This window comes from Agelaius phoeniceus, chromosome 12 (genome assembly GCF_051311805.1).
Source record: "Agelaius phoeniceus isolate bAgePho1 chromosome 12, bAgePho1.hap1, whole genome shotgun sequence".
NCBI classification, from domain to species: domain Eukaryota; kingdom Metazoa; phylum Chordata; class Aves; order Passeriformes; family Icteridae; genus Agelaius; species Agelaius phoeniceus.
Window position 1 is genome coordinate 7,837,501 of NC_135276.1, and position 24,814 is coordinate 7,862,314.

At 38.3% G+C, this 24,814-nt stretch overlaps 1 protein-coding gene across 1 annotated transcript in view; it reads right to left on the reverse strand.

Moving 5' to 3' along the window:
- Nucleotides 1-24,814, reverse strand: part of URI1 (URI1 prefoldin like chaperone) — a 41,333-nt gene that overhangs the window by 14,760 nt on the left and 1,759 nt on the right. The window contains exons 2-4 of the mRNA XM_054640689.2: nt 14,700-14,734; nt 10,655-10,733; nt 8,231-8,366 (exon numbers count right to left, since the gene is read on the reverse strand). Of these exons, the coding sequence (XP_054496664.2) occupies nt 8,231-8,366; nt 10,655-10,733; nt 14,700-14,734 (250 nt within the window). The remainder of the gene's footprint in view (nt 1-8,230; nt 8,367-10,654; nt 10,734-14,699; nt 14,735-24,814) is intronic.

Sequence of the window (24,814 nt, forward strand, 5' to 3'; positions counted from 1 at the left end):
TTACAAAATGCATCTAATCAGACAAAATGAGTTTGTACTTGTACTTAAAAATTAAACCTACTTATTGACTCACTTCTACAAACAGGTTCTTACCCCTCCTCCCCTCCAAACACACAGGAGAGGGAATTATGCATGAAACAGTCAAGGCAAAACACAACTACCACCAAGTGTGTGAGATTACTCTCACAGTTTTATAATATTTAGTATTGTATGCTTTTTTCCCTGTTGATATTTCACACTGTCTCAAATACAATTGCTTAAAAAATGTATTACTTGCAGTAAATAGTTTAGAAAGAAATTTATGTATTTTGGAACAGGCTACTCAAGCAAAGTCCATCCTTTCCCACAAGGAACACCAAGACAAAGCTCAGACTTTTAGGGTATTTCAAAAGCATTAGCCTTTAAACCACACAGCAAGCTATGTGTCAAATGTGCAGTCATTCTCCATTCCTCAGGCTGTTTCTAAGAAATAGCTTAAGATTCTTCTCTGAAAAAAAGCCATGGATTTGCATTGCCTCCTGGATAAAATACTACTTCCCAAAAAGTATGTGATGTCTGGAGCAGTGCCAACACAGACCCAGTAGAGGACACAGCTCCTTCCATGTGCAGTCAGGGTCCTGCTCCCCCTTACATGACTCCATCCTACATCAGATAGAGCAGCTTTTAGTACCAGTTAATTCACATCAACATCACCCACAGCTTTTTTGGTGTCTAACACACCTTCCAGAGCCCAAAGAAAAGAGAGGTAGTGGTAGTTTTTCTACAAAATGCTCCCATCCATGCCTTCAGCTCTTGAACGTATTCTCAGTATATGTAAGTATATACATAGTTGGGACCAATTATTCTCTGGTTTCTATCTTACATTCATAGTAAACATGATGCTCAGCTGTTTCTTCACCACCACAAGTGTCTCACTCCTTGCCTGCATATCTGAATATTGCTCAGCAGCCATCTAGGTTATGCAGCTGCTGGAGCACCAGGCTGTGATGCTTTTCCCAGACGGGTGCAGGCTGGCTGGCTCCCTTAGGTGAGGACACAGTATTTTATTTTAAAATGCTGTACAAGCATTAACTAATCTGCCCAGTGCCCTGCAAGGGAGGTGAGTATAACTCTCTCCCATTTCACAGATGAAGAAACAGACAGTTTAAGTGATCTGCCCCAGGCCACACAGCACACAGAGGACAGCTGGGAGTGACACCACGGCCCCAGCCAGGCTGCCGGGCTGCTCACACCTCCCCTGCCACAGGAAAAACAAGGCTCCTGCCTGGCCAAAGCACAGACCCTTCCCTTGGTCAGGCCCTCAGCAAAGAAGGGGTCTCCTGGAAAAAGGCTCATGCACCTAATTGCAGGGCAAGCTCAGGGGCTCATGTTTTGAACTAGCCACAGCACACTCTGAAAGCCTCCAACGGAATTCACTGAATTTTGAAATATGAAATAGCGAGGAACAAGTCATTACAAACTACAGGGGTTTTTTATTAATTGAGACCCCCATAAAAATACTGGTAGAATAAGAGAGGTTCCACAGTCTCCTCCTCTTACTACCCCGTGGTTTAAGCTTCTTAGAGCCTTTTAAGATGGATTGAACCAGAGGCTGTTGTCCAACTTTGTCACATCCAATAATCTGAGCAAAGTCTGACATGGCTTTCAGGTGAACCCATGTAGTTCCTATTTACATGTCTCAGCTAAACCACTTGGAAAGATAGTTCAGTGCCACAGCCCCCCAGAGCCTCTAGGACTGTTCTCCTGGACCACCAAAAGAAAAAGGTATTCAAACCAGAAATCATGATAAATAGATTTCCTCTGCACAGCAGCCTTTCATATTTACAGGCAGCAAGATTTCTTTACATTTAGATCATTCTTTCCCGGCTCCTTTATTAGTCTGAAAGGACTTGACTGGATTTCCTTATACCATGATTAGTGATTTTTAAGAAGCAGCCCTCTGCTTGCTACAAATACACTGGTAGAGGAAAAAAAATAATTGGGGAACACATTTCATATTGTTGAAATGAAGTCCAGCGAAGCCAGATTTTACACGACATGACAATGCACTAATGCCAAAGTGACACGAATTCTCATCTATGCATTTTGGCTTTAATGGGTTAATTAGCTTGGCTGGATACAAATTTTAATTATCTGAGTTTGACATTAATGTCCTTGGAGTGTTGTCTATAAGGATTTGGGGAATCATAGACATTATTTTAGTTACTTCTGGAAACTGTGTGTTACACTGGGATTTAAATAGTAAGAACAGACAAGAATAGTGAGAACAGGTTGATCTATTTTGAAAAGTCAGACTTTATGAAACAGGACAAACTGAAACAAAGCTGAAGCCTAATGTACCTGATTTTCAGGGGAGTCTCATGGATATAACACAGGAAATAATCTCCTCTGAGAATAGGTGACAGGACAGAAATTTTAGATTAGGTGTAACAAAGAATTCTGTATGCAATTGAGATTTAGAGTAAAGATCTTCTTGGTGCCTAACACAGTTTCTCATGCAGAAGATAACCAGCCTTAAACACAGTTATTTATACACAGAATGTTGGTACAGGCCAGGAAGAACCACCTACCTTAGTTACTGGCAGTGGCTCAGTTCCTCCAGTGAGAGATCCAGGAGGTACAACCTGAAGGCAGAACCTCAGTAGTTCATACTCTCACCATGGAAATTATGCATATTTAAGTGCATTATTTTCTTACTTTATAGGGTCTGCATAAGTAGATCAATCGCCTTAGGATTTTTAAATGATTTTCAATAAATATATATTTAATCAGCAGAAGAATTTTTTGTAGCCAGTATTTTTCCAGCAAACTATCACAGGTTACTTGAAACAAGTAAGAAAAAAGAAAGCAGTATCTAATAGAAGCTTTTCAAAACACCCTTCTTTGTTTTTCTATTCTTTTCTGTTCATTTTTCTAGAAATAGATTTAAGAGTGAAAAGAGAATCCTGATGACTTTTTGTATATATGGATTTAAGCTTTCTTTTTGCTAGCAACAAGACATGTAAATTCATTCCTTATAAAAGCAATTGCACCAGTTCTTTAAAATGCAATCCAACCCTTTGTGCAGCAGCTTTTCACCCTTTAAAGACAATCTTCATTCTGTTTTCCATGTTCCCTTGGTACCAAAACCAAAGTCATTTGGATTTTCTTCTGTAAAAATTTGTACAGGCAATTTGGCTTTAGGAACACTAAGTAAATGCAATGCATTTCTCTTTTAGGTTCACACACCTATGTAATTGCTAGAATTATCTGAAGACATTTAAATTCCTCCTAAATGAAGGAGGGTGGCATTCAGACAACTCCTCTCTTGCCCAGTAAGAATCATAAAAAAGGTAAGGGCTTATTTGAATCACAGTATGTAACTTACAGAAAGGAGTCTATTCTCCTTACTTTGTTCCACTGTGTTCTGGTTAAAATACCCAGACTGTGGTCCTGTGAGAAGCCAAACACCTCCAGGGAACTGCAGAGCAAATTTAGAGCACTTAGCACTGCATCGAATCAGCTCCTAACTTAACAAGGGTAAGGAAGGAACTGAGGGAGGTTATCCAACTAAGAAGTGATAATCGCAAAAAATTGTAAAAAAAAAAGTTTAAAAGCACAGTGGAACAGAATTCTCTGCTGTGCAGAAAAAGAGCAGAAAAATGTAATTTTTTTTAATACAGAAAAGCAAAAGCTGAATCTTTTTGCAGCACTGCCTGCACTTTTTGTTCTCAACCCCAAAAACTGTGAGTAGACGAGTCAGTGTTACATTATTTAGAATATCAGGGAAGATATTTTTACCCTTGGATAAAACATTAAAACCTCTAAAGGCCTCACTCATTCACAGATGGGAAATGGAAAGCCTTCCTATCATGTGTTTTGGAGACAAAACCTTTTTTTCTGGAAATGCTGATAAGGAACAAATTCAAACTGGTCCTCATCCACCCGGATCATCTCATTAAAACAATGGTATCTTTTAAACCCTGTATCCTGAGCTATCGGTCAATTTTGATTGACACAAATATTTGTATTAGGGGTTACACACTGCAATTTACAATTGGGGACTATCACAATACTGTATGTTAATGTAATCAGTATTTTCATTTCATGAATTCATTTGCAGCGTGACACTGCAAGGGTATTCTTACATATACTGAAGACACAATTGCTAAGTAGTTCAACAATTCTCCTTTAAGTGGGATTTTTTTTTTATCTGATAAATTTTTAACACAATAAAACCACTCCTAGTTCTGTGTGCATGCTTTAATTTCCCACCTTTTAAAATGTTTAGACACTTGGAATACCTAGCATACTGAATTAATCCACAAATATTTACAAGAAAAATCTATTTAATTTCTTTCTATAGTAACTACCACAGGGACTATTGTAATGAAAAATTTCCCATCTTAAAGAATTAATGCGATTACTGATATAGAGAAGAAATGTAATTTATATCATCACAAACACGTAAAAGATATAATCCCATATTCACAAAAAGAATCTTTATTCCCTCTTTGAATTCTGAGACAATACAGTCTTGCCTTGAGGAGAACAGAAATATTATGAAGTACCTTAAGCAAGATAATTGTAGGAGAAAAAAAGTACAATTGCATTATTGTTGTGCTAAACTGTGACATACTTAAAAAGCTAATTTCTTTTATTTTAATGGAATTTGGCGTGCATATCCTTTAATCTACTTCACTATTTCTTCACATTTTTACACACAAACACATGTGTGAAGTGTTTCCCATTATCTGTATTACCTGGTTTAATGAACTGCAATGAATTTAAAACAATTAAAAACATACTTGGCAATTCTATAAACTTCACTCTATTTATTAACTATTTTGGAACTAACTAAATACTTTGAATGGCACAAAAATGCACAGCAAATTAAAGACCTACTGCAACTCAAATATTATTCAAGACGACACGATCAATATTTGATGAAAAAGTAACATTTGACATGAGTGACTGTCCCAAATTTTACCAAATACATTTCAACCAATCACAGTGCTGAACAATTTGCATCTATATCAAAAGCTAAGCAAACAGAAATGTATCCCCAAAACAGGGCTTTCTACAGCTATGTCAGCTAAAGTACATTTAAAATTCAGTACAGTCACCCTTCAATTATTCCTTTCAATTAAATAAATTTTAACCAAGAAATTAATCTACTGTGGCTGGGCATTTCTCTATTCCACAGAAGCAAACATTTTTTTCACTCATTCTCTTTTAAAAAGCAAATTTAACAAAACTACTAAGACAAAAAGGATGACCTAATTAGTACTAAGTAATATTTAAAGCTTTTATATATAGTACACTCTTACTGCTACCCCTAACTTCCAAGGCTTTATCCTCACTGATATTGTTTGATTTATCTGGCACTACTGCTGCTTAAGAATGCAAATTCACATCCTCCATTCTTGGGTGCACCCAACATGCACAGAGGGAGTCAAACTGTAAATAAAATGTCCTGTGAGCTTTGATTCAATTTCCTGTAAGGCACTGGGGGGCTCCAGGGGAGGAGGGACAGCCCTGGTGACCAGAGGTCTCCAACACACAGACCCACACAAGGCTAGCAGGAAAACTCCCCAGAACCAGCAAGGGAGAACACCCAAAACTGTTCTAGGAATCTCTTACCCTTTTGTAGCTGACAGACAGTCCCCCTAGACAACCTGAACCCTGAGCAGATGCTCTCCCACTCCTCACCATTCAGCAGAGTGAGACACCAGAGACACAACGTGCAACGAAAATGTCTTGTATTTATTTCCTTATAGTCTTACCTCCTGCTAAAGCACTGAATTACCAGGGCTGTACTAATTGAGTTTGTTTCAGTTATCTGAACAGATCTGACCAGCTAGTTATGAAAAAAAAAACACCCATCTAAATTAAATAGAGTAATATTGGATAAAAAATGTAGGTCACTGAAGAAACAAACCATCAACAAATATAGCTAGGTTTATTTCAGCATGAGCCTCTCTTTGCTCTGTTCAGCCCCCAGTTCCTATATATCAAAGCCTTTAAGTACACACTGGCCTTAAACACATGCTTAAAAAAGCTTTGCCCTGTTAGGACCTTGCCTGGCATGCAGGATGTTGGGGACTGCTGGCAGTGTAATCCCCTGCAGTGAGCCTGCCCTCTTTTCCCAGTGTGTGTGACCTACTCTTGGAATTTATGTCCAAAACAAAAAGATCATGTACAAAACTCAAATCCCATTGTGTCAATGTGATGATAATGCCCAATACACAGCACCCTGTAAGCTATGCTCCCAAAATGCCACTAAAAACAGAAGTCACCTGTGAAAGTAACTGCAGTGCAATAAACACACAAAAGAGACTTTAAACTAATACTTGCCAAGAATCAGTCTTGCAAATTTGTGCCACAAGCAGCCAATTCATATTACACAGCAATGGCCTACGGGTCTTTCATATACATAACTTTTTCCTTAGAACAAACTAATAAAATCTCTAATATTCTCTAAGTTGCATTCATTTTAGCATGAAAATGGTTTAAAGAGTTTAAGTCAGTTGTATTTTTTAAGGAACAAAAGTGTATCTAGGAAAGAAGTAACCCTTTTTCAGAAGCATATGTACTAATATGTTTTTTACCATCTAAAACTGAGAACAGTCCTTAAAAAAAAAGTTTTTAGTTATACCAGTGTTTTGGAGCCTCCCACTGGCAGCCATCACACAGCTGAAGTGAACTATCAGCTGAATAGAGGGTTTATATCCAGCATCAATGACTATTTTGCTTTGAAAGAAATTAGTATTTCTGAGTTCATATTTTAAATGCAATTTAAAAGATCATAAAGGAAAGAATCCAGCATTTACTGTGTGTCTCCCAGCAGACTACTTAATGTTCAAACACCTACTATGCAAAGGTCAAATGACTTCACTGAATGTAACAGTGACAAAAGTATTCTGCAGCACTGAAAAAAATATCAGATGATCAAAGAAAAAGATCTGGACCTGAGATCTCACAAGAGTCACAATAAATAATGTAGATTCAGTTCAGTAAGAAAGAAAATTGCAAAGTTGTGTCAGGAGAACCAGATTAAGAAAGATAATAGGTAAAATACAAATTACATACTTTTGGCAATGCTCTTCATAAAGGAGTATTTTAAAGTAATACAGAAAATGAATTTTTATAAAAAAAATCCTCAACTCTTTTTACATTAATATTGCCTGCACAGAATTGGAAAAGAAAGCTTATTCAGATGGGGAACCTCTAGGGTATTCTGCTGCAGGCAGCAACATGGATAGCTGCAGTCAAACAAAAATCCAGGGTAAATAGTTGTGGTAGTTGTGATATACACAGGGCAAAGCTGCAGTGAGCACCCACTGAGGAATGGGACAGGTTACAGGTAAACCAGTATGAAAAAATCAACTCAAATGCTTGTCTGAAGTAAACAAAGGCTAACAGGCACCAATTTATTTTCCATTTTGTTGTGCTTTTTCTTCCTTGCCATTTACATCAAATATTTTAGGTTCTCCTTCTTTCTGCCATAAAGAATTCCAAAGTGCAGCATGCACAGCTCTTGCTCTGGTCCTGGCTCTTCAAAGCCAAGATCTCAACAGCAGGTACAAAGAGCTGGAAACCAACCCAGGAATTGCCTATCTGCCCCTGTGGTGGGTTTCTATGTAAGATTAATTTGGTGGTGATCAACTGCACTGGATCTGGGGAGATCCAGGAGATCACTCCACACCAGAGGAACACCAAGGGCAGAAAGAGCTGAGCAGCAAGTATAAATACCAACAAGCAGGAGCAAGGTATGTGTAGAGAGAGGGAAAAAAAAGGGTAAACTACATGGCCAAAAAAAAATTTAAAAACCCATAAAAACAAACAAACAAACAAAAGCCAAAAAACCCAAACAATCAAAAAAAAAAACCCCCAACAACAATCAACACACAGGAGACAAGGCAGTAAACAAATAAGAAACAAGACAAGGGAAGAAAATATAGGGAATAAGGTAACCAAGAGCAAAAGCACAAGGCAGTGGCTACTTCTGCTCTTTGTTATATTTTAAAAAGTGAAAGGGGGTTTTTAGTTAGGTTTCTTTTCCTAATTAGACATATCCAATCATGTGTCAAGCAGGGGTGGAAGATAAGGTGCTAAGCTAATATTACACCTGAATGGGACTTCTGTTTGTGAGCTCACAAAAAGAAAAAAAAGAACAGCACAGATATCACTAATTTTATATATTAATACATAATTTTAACCATTAAATTATGTTCAGAAACATACATACGTTTTTTCCTGTGCTCAACCAGCTCAATGGCCTGCTTTGCTGAGCATTTGGAAAACCAGTTGTCCCCCAGCAGAACAGTGATCTCATTGGTGTGGACAAGTTTTCCTGGCATGAAGGCAAGAGGACCAAAAGGTACCTGTGACAGACACAGACATCACTAATGAAAATAAAACTTAGGCTGTCATACATGTCTTAAGTTTTTTTAAAAAGTAAACCACAGATTTTATAAAAATATAAATTCTACAGCAGCTATTCAGTGAACAACCCATCATAAATATTCAAATTATCAGATCCATTTGAATTTTGTACTGTATTTACAAAATCTGAAAACCTGAATTTCACCAGACAACTTGTTTTGTGACATAGAACTATAATACCTGAATGCTCACTTGGAAAACAAATTCACTTCATCTGATAATACAAATTATTTGAGTTATTTGCAGACTACATCCATTTCCTATTAAAAGCCAGATTAGCTTTGCTAAATTTTAAAAAAATATTTAAATAGGTATGATCAACTCAAAGATGAGCTGCTTTTCTCAGAATCTGTCTTGCTAACAGTAAGGACCCAGAAATTCCAGTGTAAGACACTGGGGTTCCCAGCAGGACCACAGAGTGTTTAATCTCACTCTGCTGGCTCGTGCTCCATGCTGCAAACCTCCACCTCCCAGGGATGCTCCACAAGTAACTCTCACCCTCTAACTGCTCTCCAGGCTAAGGACAATAGACAAAAGCAGGACACTTCAGGCAGGAGGACATAGGTGACAATCACATTTTAGAACTTTGCCTCTGCTTCCTAAAATATGAATCCCCCATTTTAACAAGCATTTCAACATCCAGGACAGTGGGTTTATGATCTAAGGCATCTTCTACTGCCCAAACTATACAGGCAGTGCTTGGGCAAGTCCTCTGGGTGAGGAGGAGCCTTGGCCACCCCTACCCCCGTCCCCTGTCCCTGTCCTGGCATTGTGACCCCCAGGCCCACTGCCACCTGCCTGGCTGCCTGTGGGCTTCAATCGTGAAGAAATTCAGAAACTGAAATCAAATAACACCTAAAATGGAGGTGGCATAAAGTCCACATCCACATCAAGGCTCTCTCTTTTTAAGGTAAAAAGAAATCTATCTCAGATGGTTTGTATCAGCTCCCTCTACTTTATTCCTTCCTCCTCAGCGCAGCCACTTGCTTTCTCATTGTGTTTGTGCTGGAGCAAGCACTTGGCCTAGTGGATCTGTCTCCTTGGAAAGCAATCCTCTCTCTCTTCCATATCCAGGAGGGTCCCAGTGCTGGAAACAGTTCTCCAGCAGGCAGGACCCTGACTCTAAGGCTATGCACAATGTGCTTTTCCTACACGTGTGCCCTCCCTGACTTGGTTTTAAAGTAGCAGACTGCACGAGCTGCCTGTTCACTCTTCCCCCAAAATGATGAAAGCAAAATTAAGCAAAATTAAAAGCATATGAAAATATTTGGCTAACAGGATAAGAACTGTTTCTATACATTCAAAGTAACAGATGTGAGTTAACATTGCTGCTTCAACTAACAATAAGCACTATCTAGCTTTCTTTAAAAACAGAGTTTCTGTGCTTTGAAACAACACAATCTTTAGGTCTTACATCATGTGGTCACACATACACACATGAAAAATGGACTACACACAAAAACCAGAGCTGTATCACCAGCACAGCAAAGGGAAAGCCTCCCTTTTCCCACATGGTGAAATATACTCCAACACTGTCTTACTAAAAACCCAATTCTGTATCTAAGCCAGGCTGCCAAGGAAGACAGCAGTCAGGCACTGAGTGCTGAAATCAGCCATTCAGTTATGTGCAGTACAACTTCCCTGTCTTCAAGGATGTATTTTGAGTTGAACCTGAGAAAGGAAAAGGAAAAAAAGAGGAAGAGAAGCCAATTTTTTCAAAATTTTAGTGAGTGCAAGCCAACAGGGCAAATTTTACACAGGGAGTTGTGCAGTTGTTAGGGAAGATTCCGAGCATCAGAAAAGATTGCTATGTCAATGGGAAGATTGGTGGAACAAAAATTAGCAGCACCTTTTTATGTAAAAATCAATGTTCTAGGGTTTATTTCCATGAATCAGGAAATACTACAGCCACTTGCTTCTCAGGAAATGACTAAGTACCATAATTCAGTCATAATTATCGTTTTCTATACAATAGATTTACATATCAAACATGTCAGGTTTTGTGTTAAGCATTTATGTCATCAGCTTTCAGTTGTCAGTAACACTGTAATTTATAATGGATTTCAAAGAAAAGAGAAAGAAACAAAAGCAAAGGTTTAACTATTATCATAAGAAATGTAACATTACTAAGTACTGGCAACCTGACGAACACCTCACCCCCCGTGCAGGCAGCCCAGGTTTAACAGTTTTAGCCCATGTTCCTGTGTGACCTCTGCCATGTACATACCATGACATCGTAGGACAACTTGTCAGGCAATGTCTGGAGTCGCTCCTGAAGAGCCTCATAATCACTCTCCACCTTCTTCCTGTTGACAAATTCAAGTTGGTTCAATTTCACAGCTAAAGAGTTAATGGTTTTCTGCTACTAAATCAAAAACACACCAAAACTATAGAAAAATGAACTGTTTTACTCTAACACATACAGCTGACAGATTAATAACTCATTTCTAAAAGACATGGGATGACAAACATAATAGCTAGATTATTTTCTAATAATGTGTATTAAGATAGGTAAATGATTATTTTAGATTGTGCATGTCTTGTTCAGAATTAGAATTTTTCATGGTGCAAAAAGCAGTTCTTTCACTAGGATTTGGAGTATCTCACTCCATGTTCAAGCCCAAGTTACAACACCACCAATATTTAGAAAAAGAACTGAAAATCCAGTTTATGCTTTTTAAGAGGCAAATTCTTCAAATTATCATTTGTAATACAGAGCTCATATACTGACCTCAGTTTAAGCTAACATAAATGAGCAAAATTTTAATTAATTTTGATTTTCCCATGAACTTTGTATTCCTATCAAGAGTCAACACTCCTGAAAGATGGCTCAACCACCAGGATTCTGCCACATCTTCAAGAATCCCTTCTGATACTTCTCTAACTAAACTGTAAACAAGGCTCATGCTACATGTTGCTACCCAGGAAAAAATGGTTTGGTGAACTGGGACAAGGAATTCATTCCCATGGCAGACAGCTGGCTTTCCACAGGACTTTGCAACAAACAGTGTTTCAGTGGCTGCAGGGATTTTACTGTGTGCAAAACAAGCAACTACACTCCCTCAAAAAAGCCTTTCTCTGTAAAGGCATTCTTAAATACTTAAATTTGTCTGGAAAAAGTCTTTTAATGGACCCCTGCCATTCTAAAGATGGTCAGAAATCAGCTCCTCCATGAAGTAGCTGGCATATAAATGTCAGGTCTGATGATATTGTTTACTTGTACTTCAAAACAATAAACATATATATGGTAGTAAATTCTGCAATGAAAGGCAACTGAAAGCACAGAGCAGCACACTTAACAATGCTGACCCAAGATGCAAATTACAGGTTTTCTGAGGATGATTCAGGAAAGCAATCTATAAATGTGCTGAAAAATGAATGTCATAGTTGATAACACAACTCTCAAAATATTACTATTGATTTTCCTAGATTCATAAGCAGAGTGAAATCTTTTTCAGCATTCATTTTGAAAAATTATCTGATACTCTTATGTTTGACTCATTTGCTTCACAGCTGAACTCTGGTGTAACCACCCTACTTTATACCTATTTTAAGTTGTTGAACTCATCCTGAAAAAAAGAATTTAGGTTTTTATGCCACTTGGGCATTAAAACCATATTCCACAGAACTGATTTACAAAAGATGCTTGCTGCTGCTTTGCTCTGACAGCAGATTTCTCCCAGACATTTTAGGCAAGCCCTTCTGTCCCTTGCCCACATAAGAGTGAAAACATAATTCACTTCCTTCAAAGAAGAAGGACAAACTCATGAATCTAAGAAAAATGCACTGAGACATTTTGGGGGAAGAAGGAATATAATGAAAACTTGGTGTCAACAATAACAATCAATTACTTAATGCTATTTACAGAACCCAGCCTTCGCCTGGAGAGATCTGGATTTGAGAAATGGGCTCCAAGCAGCCACTGAAAAACAAGGCCTGGCACATGTCTCAAGTGCAGGAGAGGACTCAGTGGGAAGAGCCTGGCATGAAAATTCCCCCCTCACAGCAGGATTAAACATTTCCATCATTTCATAGCTGAAAGTCACTCAACATTTCTTCATTAACCTGAAAAGAAGACACTAAGGTCTGACTGCTGCGTGTTACTGAATAATCTGATCAGGTCCAGGAGAAATCACTTGCCACAGAAGCTGTGCTACTTTAGAAGCTGTGCTACTTTAGATGCAAAGCATCCTGCTTTTTGTACTGGGACTGCTGCCCTTTGCTGAGCAAACCTCCACCATGCAACCTCTAAAAGTGGGGTCACATCCTGAACTGGGCCATGCAGATCAAGAAAATTTAAATTGATCATTTTAAATAATTGGCCTCAAACAGCATTACTTAAAGAAGGAAGCTCTCTCTTCAAGTATGGCTGATGCTCTCACAAGCACTGGGGTGTGCCTGTGCCACAACAGGCAATGAAGAACCAAAGGGAATAGAGAGGAGGAATACTGGGACTCCAGCTCTGAACATGTCCCTGGGAGGGGAAATGCATGTCTAGCTATTAATCCCATACCCAACCCATTACTGGACTCATGGCTTTAGAAATATACTTCAAAAAGTGCACTGAAAAATGGAAAAGAAAATAATTTAATGGAAATATACTGAAGCTGAGCATTTTAAGACCCTATTGTTATTCACCCAATTCTATTCAACATCCTTCTGTGTCACTGACTACTTAAAAGGTCTTACATGAGCAAATTATTCAGTTGAAACAAGAGCACTCAGCTCTTGCACAATCAAGATATAAATAAGAGTACTAAATTTTAATTGTTTTTATTAAATAAAGATTGTATGGATGCTATGCTATACAAACTACTTTTCTATATAAAAGAAATCAATAAGTTATTTTTTTCATTAGAGGGTCTGTGGCCAAAACCCCCAAGTTCATGGGGTCATTGCCAGAGCTTGCATAAAAGCAAACACAGGAGCAAATCCTCCTTCCAGCACCAACACTCCCAGGCCACTCCACAAACCTCAGCCCTTGTAAAAAGGAAAATAACTGTCACAATTTTCTAAACACTCAAAAATCTGTTCAAATTTTGCAGCTTTCTGCCAAATAGTTTATTTCTGAAAAGCCCTGTCTGAGTGGAAGAATGCACATGCAGAATTTAGGTGGGAGCCAGTAGGCACAGACACTGCAAAGCTCCTGAGAAAGTGCTGGAGATATTCTGCCTGCCTTCACCACAGCAGCACCAGTAGGCACTTCAATATTTCCCTTATTGAAAATTAATGCAGCCTCTGAATTTTAAACATAAATGAAACATATTAGTTTTAGATTATTTTTGCGAGCCAATAGTCAGAATTTAATATGATGATGTGTATAGATTGCCTTGATTTTTTTCCTCTTATCCAGCGCTTGCAGCCTATGTGCATTTAAACTAAAAACATTTGATACACACTAAATATAAATTATTTGCTTGGAGATCTTTCAGGCATGAAGAAAAAGCCTCTTAAAATAAATTTAAAATATTATATGCTTGATGGTGTATAACCAAAGGTTTAATCTCACCACTAAAGGGGCAGTTGCTGTGATTCTGCAATAACCCTGCAGACAATAATCAAGACAGCTCCTGTTGTTCTCTCAGTAAAATCATGGTAAACACAGCATGGATATATTGTAATTTGATATCTGTAAGATCAACTGTTATATCTCACAGTAACTCATAATATAAGATTTCATTCACCATTAAATGTACATTTTCCTCAGATGCCATACAAAACTATTATTTACTAGGTATGTTTTCTATTAACCATAGATTGCCAACAGAGAAAAAAATGCCCAGAGATAATTTTTTTAATATAACAAACCATTTATTCAAAGTACTAAAAACTAAGCTTTAGCATGTACTTTACTTGGGGAGTGAGCATCAGTGAAACATTACTTTCCACATTGTTTCAGCACAAGTGGAATTTCCCTACTTGCTCCATAGTTAGAAAACAACAATAATTCTACCCTGGGAGCACCTTGTCACCATTCAGGCAGATTAAGCATTCATCCAACAAGGTTACTTGGGCAAAAATGACAGATGAGATAGGTTTTTAAGGCAGAAGTATAAACACTGAGGCTCACTGTATTTGTAATTTAATTGTATCAGTGAGAAATAAATATATTTTAAGGAGAGTACATTGCAACAATTCTGAGCTATCACTAACTCTAATCCCCAAAACATGCTAGCAGGATTTGACTCCCATCAGAATAAACAGCAATACTTTACTCAAACATAACTAGGTTACTCATCAGTATTTTAGACATGTAGACTTTTTTTACTTACCAGTGCTGGATTTTTTCTTGGCAGCCAGTGACCACCTGTCATTAAAACAGATAACTACTCATGAAAAAAACAAAGCTAAGCACACAGCTGCAATGTCAATGCATCAGAAACTAAAACAGGAGCTTTACAGATTTGGTGCTGCCTCTATCCACATTTTTATCTGTCAGGGCAAAGGCGTGTGAATGGTCGTTCTTAAGCAGCACACTTTATCACAGGCTAATGCAGAGTGATAACCACAGGAAAAAATCACAGCTTTTCACTTCTTATTTTGGTACAATACCTGCTCCATAACTATTAGGTGACACACGATCTGAGATAAGTAGCAGTTTGTGCAATCTGCCGATCTATTTTCAGTGTTACATGTTTGCAGAATAAGAAAACAACATAAATTATAACAAGACATCAATGTAACTCCCATACTCAGTCATTAAAAAGCAGAACAAATGAATCTCACAGCACCAAAAACATTTTTCCTCTATCAGTACATCAACAAATGTCTCCACTGGCCACTTTAACTTGAAAAAGCCCAAATTAACTTTGTGCTGTGTAAATACATAGGTATTTGACACCATGATGGGCTGCTGGCTTCTCTTCTTTCTGGGTGTCAAAAAAGGTATTTCACTTACTCCCTTATGCCACAGGCTTTCCCAAGAGATACAAAAGAATTTACAAAATAAAGCTCTTAACAAAATAAAGGTCTTAATTAATGCTGTTAAAATTAAATACTTTTATCTTTTTTAAATGCAATTTTTAGACTATATATAGCAAAGAGGCAGGATGCTGAAACCTGTGACCTTCTCTGCCACAATTACATGGAGATTTTGTCTTTCAAAACATATTCTGATCTCTGAATAATAGTTACCAAAAATACAACACAAACAATTTCATTCAATTATATGAAATGCAATGAAGCCATGAGGCAGTTAAATATGTCTAGACAGCTTCTCAATATAAGCATTTTCTAGATTTTTTTTTTACAAATTTCGTTTTTCCTATAGCCAAAATAATGCTAACATTCGAAAGCAATTAATGAGAAATTTGCAGAGAAAACAATAACATACATTCAAGTACCACTGAAATCACTGGAGCAGATAATTCTTTTTTTTTTTCCCAAACAACAGAATGAAAGACATTTTTTTTTTCAGTTAGCATATGTGCAGCTTTTGCACAACAGATCTCAGACCCTGCACTTCCTACTCATGCAAGAATAAAAAAAATGGGACTACTTTGTGAGCTAATAATTCTTTAAACAGAGCAAAGTTCTTAAATGAAAAGGATCAGCTTTACATTTGTGGTTATGTTATTTCATAATCCATCAGGAAAGTCAGCCAGGTAGCTCATCCCACATAAGCCAAGTTTAAATTTATCATTTGCTTTAAACTCCTACAAATCAAATGCCTAGCAAAATATCTTCCTTAATGTGCAAGGCAACTGTTTTTAAGCTTGAGAGTAAATACACAGACTTGTACAGGACATCAAGCCAGAAATCTAATTCATACTGTTAATATGAAGCCCATTTTAAGAGTAAAGTTTCTGCAGAAGACAAATTGTCTGTTAACAAAGCCAAGGCACACCAGAGCCCCTCGCTAACAAGTTGAGGAGTCCAAGCCTATTCTATCCACATCCTTCATCCTTTCACATTTGGCAGTGATTGTGAAGTACACAACACAATTCAGCATACAAAAATGTTTATGAAATCCTTTAAGAAAGTTTCCATTTAATTGCCCCATTACAGATGAAGATGGAAAAGACAGGAAGCTTTCCATTCCCAATACATGACTTTCCATGCATGAAGTGAGCTGAAAGCACAAAAAGAAAAGCCCTGCAAACCATAAGAGCAGCATGTTCATTAACCTCTACATGATAATCCTTTCGTAGCTGCATATTAACTAGTTACATATTCATAATCATTTACATTATTTAGAGGACCTTCTATGAAAATTTCCAGGCTATATCCATTAGCCACAATGTTAAAGGTTGCAGAAGATAGTCTACTTAACGTTTCCAGGAAGCTTTTTTAATTAGTAAATATGTAAATTGGGCACATATGCTTTTTATGTTTTTAAGAAATAGTCCATCAGCAAAACAGCATAGGGGCATATGCTGTTTCCATCACCCTTTATCCCCTTAAAAAAAAAAAAAAAGAGAAAAATCAATAACACCAATCAATTTTAATTTAATTCTTCTTCTTTGATATAATCTCTCTTGAAGGGATACCAAAGGGTGGAACCAACAACAAACCTTGTCATTTCAGTGGCCAGCATAAAATGAGACCTTTTACAGAAGTGCTAAAATATACCACCTTAAAAATGTTGCAGGCTGCACTTCTGGAACTGAAGTCTATTAAAGAATAGAGAGAATAAATATTGAAAAACAGATGGAGATCAATTATGCATATGACCTTTATTAGGCCAGTCCCACTGTTTGGATAACAACTGGTCTTATCAAAGAAACAAACAGATAAATATATAAACAAATCTTTGATTCTTTGCCTTTAATCAAACACAGGAAAATCATTAGTCTATCTTCCACACATAATTTATATTTAGAGTTACAATTAAAGAATGAAAAACCCTTTTAGGGTAAATAAAATAAATGACCTGCTTGTTTATCCACTTGAGTTCAATTTACCTGGACAGCTAGTGCCACCAAGTATGCCTTACTTTTAAGGCATCATAGGGAAGTAGTATCAACAAACTCTGAATTCTCCCCTTTTAGGCATAAAAATGTATGAGTGTGTGAATGCACATGGTTATCAGTGGCTTATCTGCATACTAAAATATTTATTAAACTACTCTTGCAGCAGACTTAACATTACCTAATCATGGGTCTGGTTATTAAAACAGGATCCACTGTCAGAAAACATATTCCATAGTCTTAAAAGAAAGCAAACAGGCAAATATCTTGTTTCCTTCCTTTTCACCAACAGCCAGTTGTTAAAATTCAGTGCTTCTCAAGCCCCTGACCCACCTGAACCACACCTGGGAGCTCCACAAGCAGCCCCTGGGGACAGGGGAGAGGCCATCCCTGCACAAATTCCTGCTGGATTAAACCCAAACCCTTCCAGCAGATTATGTGCTTGCTCTGCTCTCACTGCTACGTGCCTGAGCTATTTCTAGGGCTGCCTGTGTTGCTGCTTTTAGGGAATCCCTCGTTTGTAGGTGTCACAAGCAGAGCACGAGGATCAGCTTTAGAGCTGTGCTCACGTCCCAGGTGTCCCCAGTTCCACCTCAGCAGTGTGATCCCAGGGCAGATTGCAGGCTAAGGACTCCAAATCACCCCCAGCAGCTCCTATCATCCAGCCCAGGACTTCATCAGCTGTCCAAAGATAAAGAATTCCTTCTCTCTGCAACACATTCTCCCTTGCCTATCTATTTATATGCTACTTTCTCCATCATCTTGCATTCAAAGAGTTCAAAATCTCCTCCATGAATTCAAGCAAGCTGCACTTTGAAAAAGCAGTGCACTGATTCTGCAGGCTGAGTTACAACCACTGACTCTGCTCAGGGCTGGCAAGGAAGGCAGAGCTCCTAACCCAGCAGCCAGGCTCTACAGTCACTTCCAATGTTTCCCTGGCAATGGGCTCAGGTGAATAAGATGCTGTAGCACAAAGCAGATCCTTACCTGTGTGTGCCATGGGTCTCCCAACTATCCCACATCACCCCAGCAGGTTTTCACCCTCCTGTACAAGGGCACTTCCTTTCTGCACTTTATTTTTCCTGATCTGTTACCTCTGCAGGTGCTCCCATTACTAACAGCTGAATATAATTCTCTGTGGTGCTTCTCATTAACAAAGTGGTGGCACAAAGAGGTCTCTTCTGCTCTCCATTCCCAGACTACACTGTTTTATTGAGGTACTTCTCCAAGGTGGGGGGCATGCAAGCGAATGTTTCTCCCTACTGAGCAGCTGGGCACTGCCTACAAAGGTGCTGGGTTCAGCATACAGAGGGTAATTCTCTCTCATCCCTTCTGAACAGCAGTAAGACAAGCTGCCAAGTCAGAGCCTTATTTATGTCTCAGCTTGTGAAAAATTGTAAATAACAGAGCTGGTCCTGGTATCACTTGCAGGCAGTCTGGGGCACCAATGCTAAAAAGCTGCTCTATGTGAGTTGTGCAGTTATGTTCAAGTCCAGAGAAGTAGAAACTTTTAAGCTTCCATGATGGAAGTTAAATTCAATGAAAATTATGAAAATAAAAATGTTGCACCAGATGATGAAGAGGTCCTAAATGAATGAGAGGCCATTTCCACACTTGCAAGTGTGAAGGTGGAAATGTGAAGCACGGCACAAAAGCAAAGTTTCCCTTTAAACAAGTTGCAAGTTAGGCCAAGCAAATATCTGCTAGTTCTACATGCACATTTGAGCACTTTGCTTCAAAACTCTGGCTGACAATCTGGCTGGTCTTCTGAAATTAGAAGCTAGGGACACAGATCTAATCCCAGCTCTGATTCTGCTTCTTTTATATGGCCTTGAGCAAATCACAACCTCTCAGTCTACATTTCTTCATCTGCAAAATGGGGATAATAGTATTAACCTACCCACCTCAGAGTGTTTAATGATGATTAATTAATGTGAGAAAAGCACTCTAAAGATGTAAGAGCACTATATAAGTGATAAAGCATTATTTACCACTTGAAAAGTAATCTGAATAAAATCAGATATGCAAGTAATTTGTTTACATGTAGCAATAATATAATTTGTGACTATTTAATCTTGAATTAGTCTCACTTTAAACATCCCTTTCAATCACATTTCCAGTTACTTAGGGAAAAATGACAGTATGGAATACTTTTTGTGGAAGCAAAGCAAGTAATGAGGTGGTAATTAAAGTAAGGGTCTAATAAAGTCTAAAACCAATGACTTGCCTTCAGGAGACTGTCCCTGCCATTTGGGATTGTAAAAATATCTCTGTTTCAATCTAGGTCCTGTTGTTGTTCAGAACCTTCCACCAGTGTATGCTGGTTTCCTGAAATGCAGATCCATGTTTGCAAGGCTCATGGTAAATCCAACATCATTTCCATTACTGACTTCCTCCAGGTGACTCCAACTCTGCATAGCTCGAAATGTTAAATATTCCACATTCAAGTATTTACTGTGGTTCATACATGCACATGAGCTGCCTCCATCTGGAAATGTTTGCAGTATCAAAACCCTCTCTGCCATGCAACTCATGCATGAGATTTCCCTCTTGTACCCCCAAACACTAAAATTTTACCCATGAAATTACCAGTCCACATACCACTTTACATTACAGAACACTAATGGGTGGTCAAATATTTAATCATCTCTTGGTAACAAGGATGTAACAAGCCACAGAAAAAAATAAACATTTAAAATGAATTTTCATTCTTTCCTCTAGGAAACTACACAGTACTTGCCTAGAACACAGCAATCACTGATGGAGAAAGACAGAATTAACATTTGTACAATTGTTTTTCCTAAAGCCCCATTTTCAATCAAAAAATGAAATAAAACTATTAAAAATTCTTCAGTCTGTTGGCACATTGTATGATCTAATGCAAAAGGAAGAAAGCACTTCTGAGTTCTCATATTCATTTATTAAATCATATTACTCAAAAATGCTACATTCCAACAAATTATTAACATAAAACCCCCTATGGGTGGAAACTTTTGCCTTTTGAAGAAATGGGTTTGGGAAGAATACTGCAGGAAAAGAGAGAAAGAAATCTGAATCATGGCAAACATTTTTTCCTAAAGTAAAAAATCTGACTTTGAAATATAGCCATGATTTTGACTTTTCTTTACAAGAAAACAAGATCTACTATTTTTCTATTAATTATGCACACACCTGTGGGTCTTGCAGTTTTGCAGAAAAAGTACATAGCTATTATTTATCAATAAATAAGTACTAAGTTCTGACCTAAATTATTTTGGGGAGCTCGAAAATTCTACACAGCAAAAACCGTGTGGGCAGCAGGATGTCTTCTGCTGAGTGAGTTCCACTGACTCCAAACCAACTGAAGTGGGGCAAGGAAGGCACAGAGGGTAAGATCTCATCCTTTACTGGCAGCTAGCCAGTGCCCATGTCCTGTAACTTCGTCTTGAGACAGAGATAAGAAGTCAAAACTTTGTATTTCAGCTGAGGTCAGGTAAATATATTTGTGTGGCTACACCACAGCCAGGCTCGCTCAGGTACCCAGAGAGCAGCAGACCAGCACAGGCACAGAACTCCCATGATCTAAGCAGCCCAACATCTCAAGCAGGTTTTGCAAGCTTTGATGGAGTTTATGGTGCAAAAACTATGCTGCTAGCAAAACCTAAGCTTTACTGGCTTAAAACTGCCATGAGCTGTGACACCTGCCTCACAGACATAGCTGCAGGCTGTGGTTCAGCTTTCAGCCACAGTCCTGAGTAAACTCAGCCTCATCCCTCCCTGGCTCCTGCTACTCTGCTCCACTGTCTCATCCTCCCAAAGCTGACACAATCTGCTGACAGACACTTGTAACCACATTAGGGATCCACAGTGGATGAAAAATAGTCCAGGAAGGAGGGGGAAAAAAAAGGGGGCAAAAAGGTCAATAATAAAGTTTGTTTTTAATCTGGAGCCCAGCCCAGTTCACTAAGCACTGTCACAAATGTGCCACCCTAAAACTGCTAAAGAACTGAAAAAAGTACACACAAAAAGATTAACCAGTTGTTCAAATTTAAGTCAGTTGGACAACTCACATGATCATTTATGAAAATTTTGAGCAAGTTTCTAAGACTGTGGCTCCTGTGCTGCAGCCTATGCTAACAGACAGGAGGAACTACAAAAGCAGCACCTGCACAGTGCAGCAGTGTCCCAATGCAACCAAACAAACACGGAGCCTTAGTGTACCTGCTGCTCTGAGGGCAAAAAGAGGTAAGCCTTGATGCAGTTCCACCTGCAACACTGGAGGCTCAGACTCAAACAAAGTATCATTTCACAAACTCAAAGGATGAAAGAAGTACTTGAGACGAGGAGCATCCAAACAGATCTAAGACAGGCTACAAGCTGAACCTATGGAATGGAGATCTGCCAAGATACTGAACACCACTCCCAAATGGTACCCTGGGCACTGCATCTGCTCACAGCCTCTGCAGACAGCTGTAGGAGCAGCACAATTCAGTAACACTTCAATTTTTTGCATATAATGTCATCTACACATTTTAGCTACCAATGAGGCTGAACACAGACTTGCCCTCTCCAGAATAAAGGCAAAGCTCTTTAAACTCTTTTGTCAAATCTCCTCCAATTACCATTAAAAAACCTACCGAAGATCTGTTAATTTTATTTCACAGCTCTTGGCACTATATAAACTTGTGGGTATTTAACTCATACTAATAAGAACATGGACAAATATTGACTAAAAAAGTAAATGTGATGATCAATTAACACTGGAGGAACAATAAGTATTCCATAAAAAGCTTCCAGATCATGACTGAATTAGCCCTTTTACTTGAATGCAGCACCTGAAAAAACATTACTGGAACCAGTGAACAGGGTGGAGTGTATTTCAACACAATTTCCAAAAAGGTAATTGTCCAGGTACCTTTTAAAAAGGAATAGGGGCAAATAAAGCTTCACACAGGTTCTTTTTAAAAGGAGCACATCAAACCAAGCTTTAGACACTCTGTTCCCTTTTCTCAAACAGTTATTGTGCAAAATGAAGTCCTGCTGCACTGGTGGCTCATACCCAGGCATTCTCTGGATTCTGTGAACTTGGACACAGGTTGGAAAAAGTGCAAACCATGGGAGACACTACACTGGAAAACACATCTGAGTCTCATCTGTGAGTCTGCAGGCAAGCACTTCCTGATTTCCAGTGGCTCCTGAGCAGCATCAAGTGAACAAGACCCTGCTCTGCTTCACTGCTCCTTTTCAGACTGCAGGAACAGCTCTAAACTGCCAAGTTGCTGATTTCATAGCACAGATATCACTTGGAAAAGACAAACAGAAGCAGTCAGCCCCAGAAGTAAATCATGTAGAAGAGGAAACAATTTAAAAGAGTGTAAGCTTAGGATTCTGTGATTTGTTTCTCCATAACCCACCTACAAGTTTTTTTAACTGTCAAAAAACTTTAAGTACCCAGGATCTTGAAAATCATTTGGAAATTAAAGATTATACAGCTCTACCATTTCAATTCATAAAAATTAAGAATATGTCATAATGCACAATGGCCAATGAGTTACAGTAAGAGCTGCACTCAATCTAATTGTGCTTTGCTGTCATGGTGAGTGACAGGAGAGTCACTTCCTTGTCCTAATTTTTATAAAAGGAAAATAAAAAAGTGTGTTTGTCAGTGCAATACAAAAAAAAAAAAAAATTCATACTGCCATCTAATACTGGAATCCTTTAGATTCTCCATGCCTGTGTCTGCACTCTGCAAATGTCTCTTGGGTCTAATTGGCTCTGTAATGTCTCCCATTACACGTACTGTCATTGCATTGCTCAGGAACTATAGAACCTATCATCCCACTGTAAATTCACTGTCTACACAAGTCTTTCCAAATCATACACATCTGACTTGTCAACTTCCCATCAGTTAGTAATCCCAACCCACTTGATTGCAGGAATAAATGTATATCAAATATTATGTTTAAATGCAGGGCCTATAGCATGAGAAACCTCCTATTTAAATATTCATTTTATAATTCCTCTACTAACTTGCAATAGATTTACTGCAGTATTTTCAGCTAACATATATTGCTTTTACAAGTAATCCATGACACATACATTATACTCTTCTTACAGAAATATTCAAAACTTTACGCAGGCATTGTGCTTCCAATGATGGTCTTTATCATGAAAATTACTAGATATTCTTCTATAATTTATCCCCAAGATACACATTCTAAGTCATGTTTTTATACAAAGTGCCTTTAGCAGGAGCACTGAAAATTGCTTTTAACAGTTTGGTCTTACTATCACCACAAATTAACAAGATGAAATCTGTCCAACAGGCAAGCAGTCCTAAACAAGAATTAAAATTACTTTTCACCAGGGGTCCTAAACCTAGAAGTTGCAGCCTCTATCTGATTAAAGACAGAAAGTCATGGACATCCTTTTATTTCAGTATTTTTAAGCAGGAAGGAAGCCTCAGCTCACAAGTTCTCCAGGGCAGCTCTTTAGCACTTAAAAGCTCAGTCAAACCCATAGCTGAACCAGGGTCGTACAATGGCCTGGGTGTTAAAATAACCAACCACAAATCAAATATTATCTTTAATGCTGCAGATAGGTACTGATGTATTCCACGATTTCACTAAAGGTTGCCCTCAGATTAATGGGAATAAATAGGTTTCCTTGCACTTAATCAAGCATTGCTGGGACAGCACAACATCCCAGTAATTAAAAGAAATGTATCTGCCTGCCAGTAGATAGAGATATTGTTCTGGCTAAGTAACTTCACTATTTTCTATGATTCTCACACTACAATTACTAGTTTACTGAAGTACTGGGTAACTCATTCTCCTTCCTCTTTGTGCTGAGACAAAACAGGAGCCTTCAACTCCAGTGATTCTGTGGGAAAAATACGGATCTCTAAGAAGAGGCAGCTGAAATGAAAAGACCTCCTCCATCTTAAAATACAATATTTTTGTAACTGAAAATACCGTTGTAATCCAATTATATATATTCATTGCATAGAGGGAAAGTCTACTATATCTTCATCACGACACTCCATTGTAACCAAGATATGTAGTTCTTTAGTATAATTTCATATTGAAGCTGAAGTGTTCCATTTTTTTCAGCCAATTTGCAGAAATTATGTAAAGTTTCCCTATGATAAAATATAACTTTGGTACATCAGCCTAACAGAGGCTTAATTAATGGTCTCCTGGGCCTCTTTTCCACTGGAGCAGATCTGTTTAAGAAGAGTCTTAAACTTGCTTACAGAGGGGTCTTACCATGAACTGGGAATAATTCTCTGTGGCTATGGCAGACGTGTGCTCACACATTAGGCCTGACACTAATGTATCAGGGAAATTATTCTTCACCAGATTCCACCACCCTGAAAATTCACTGAAGGAGCCCAAGCAGGCAAGTTCCTATCACCAGTTATTGGCATTATGGGTTCCAATCCGTGCAGGGGAGACGATGCAGAGGATTCCAGCAGACCCTCTCACTCTTCATCCACA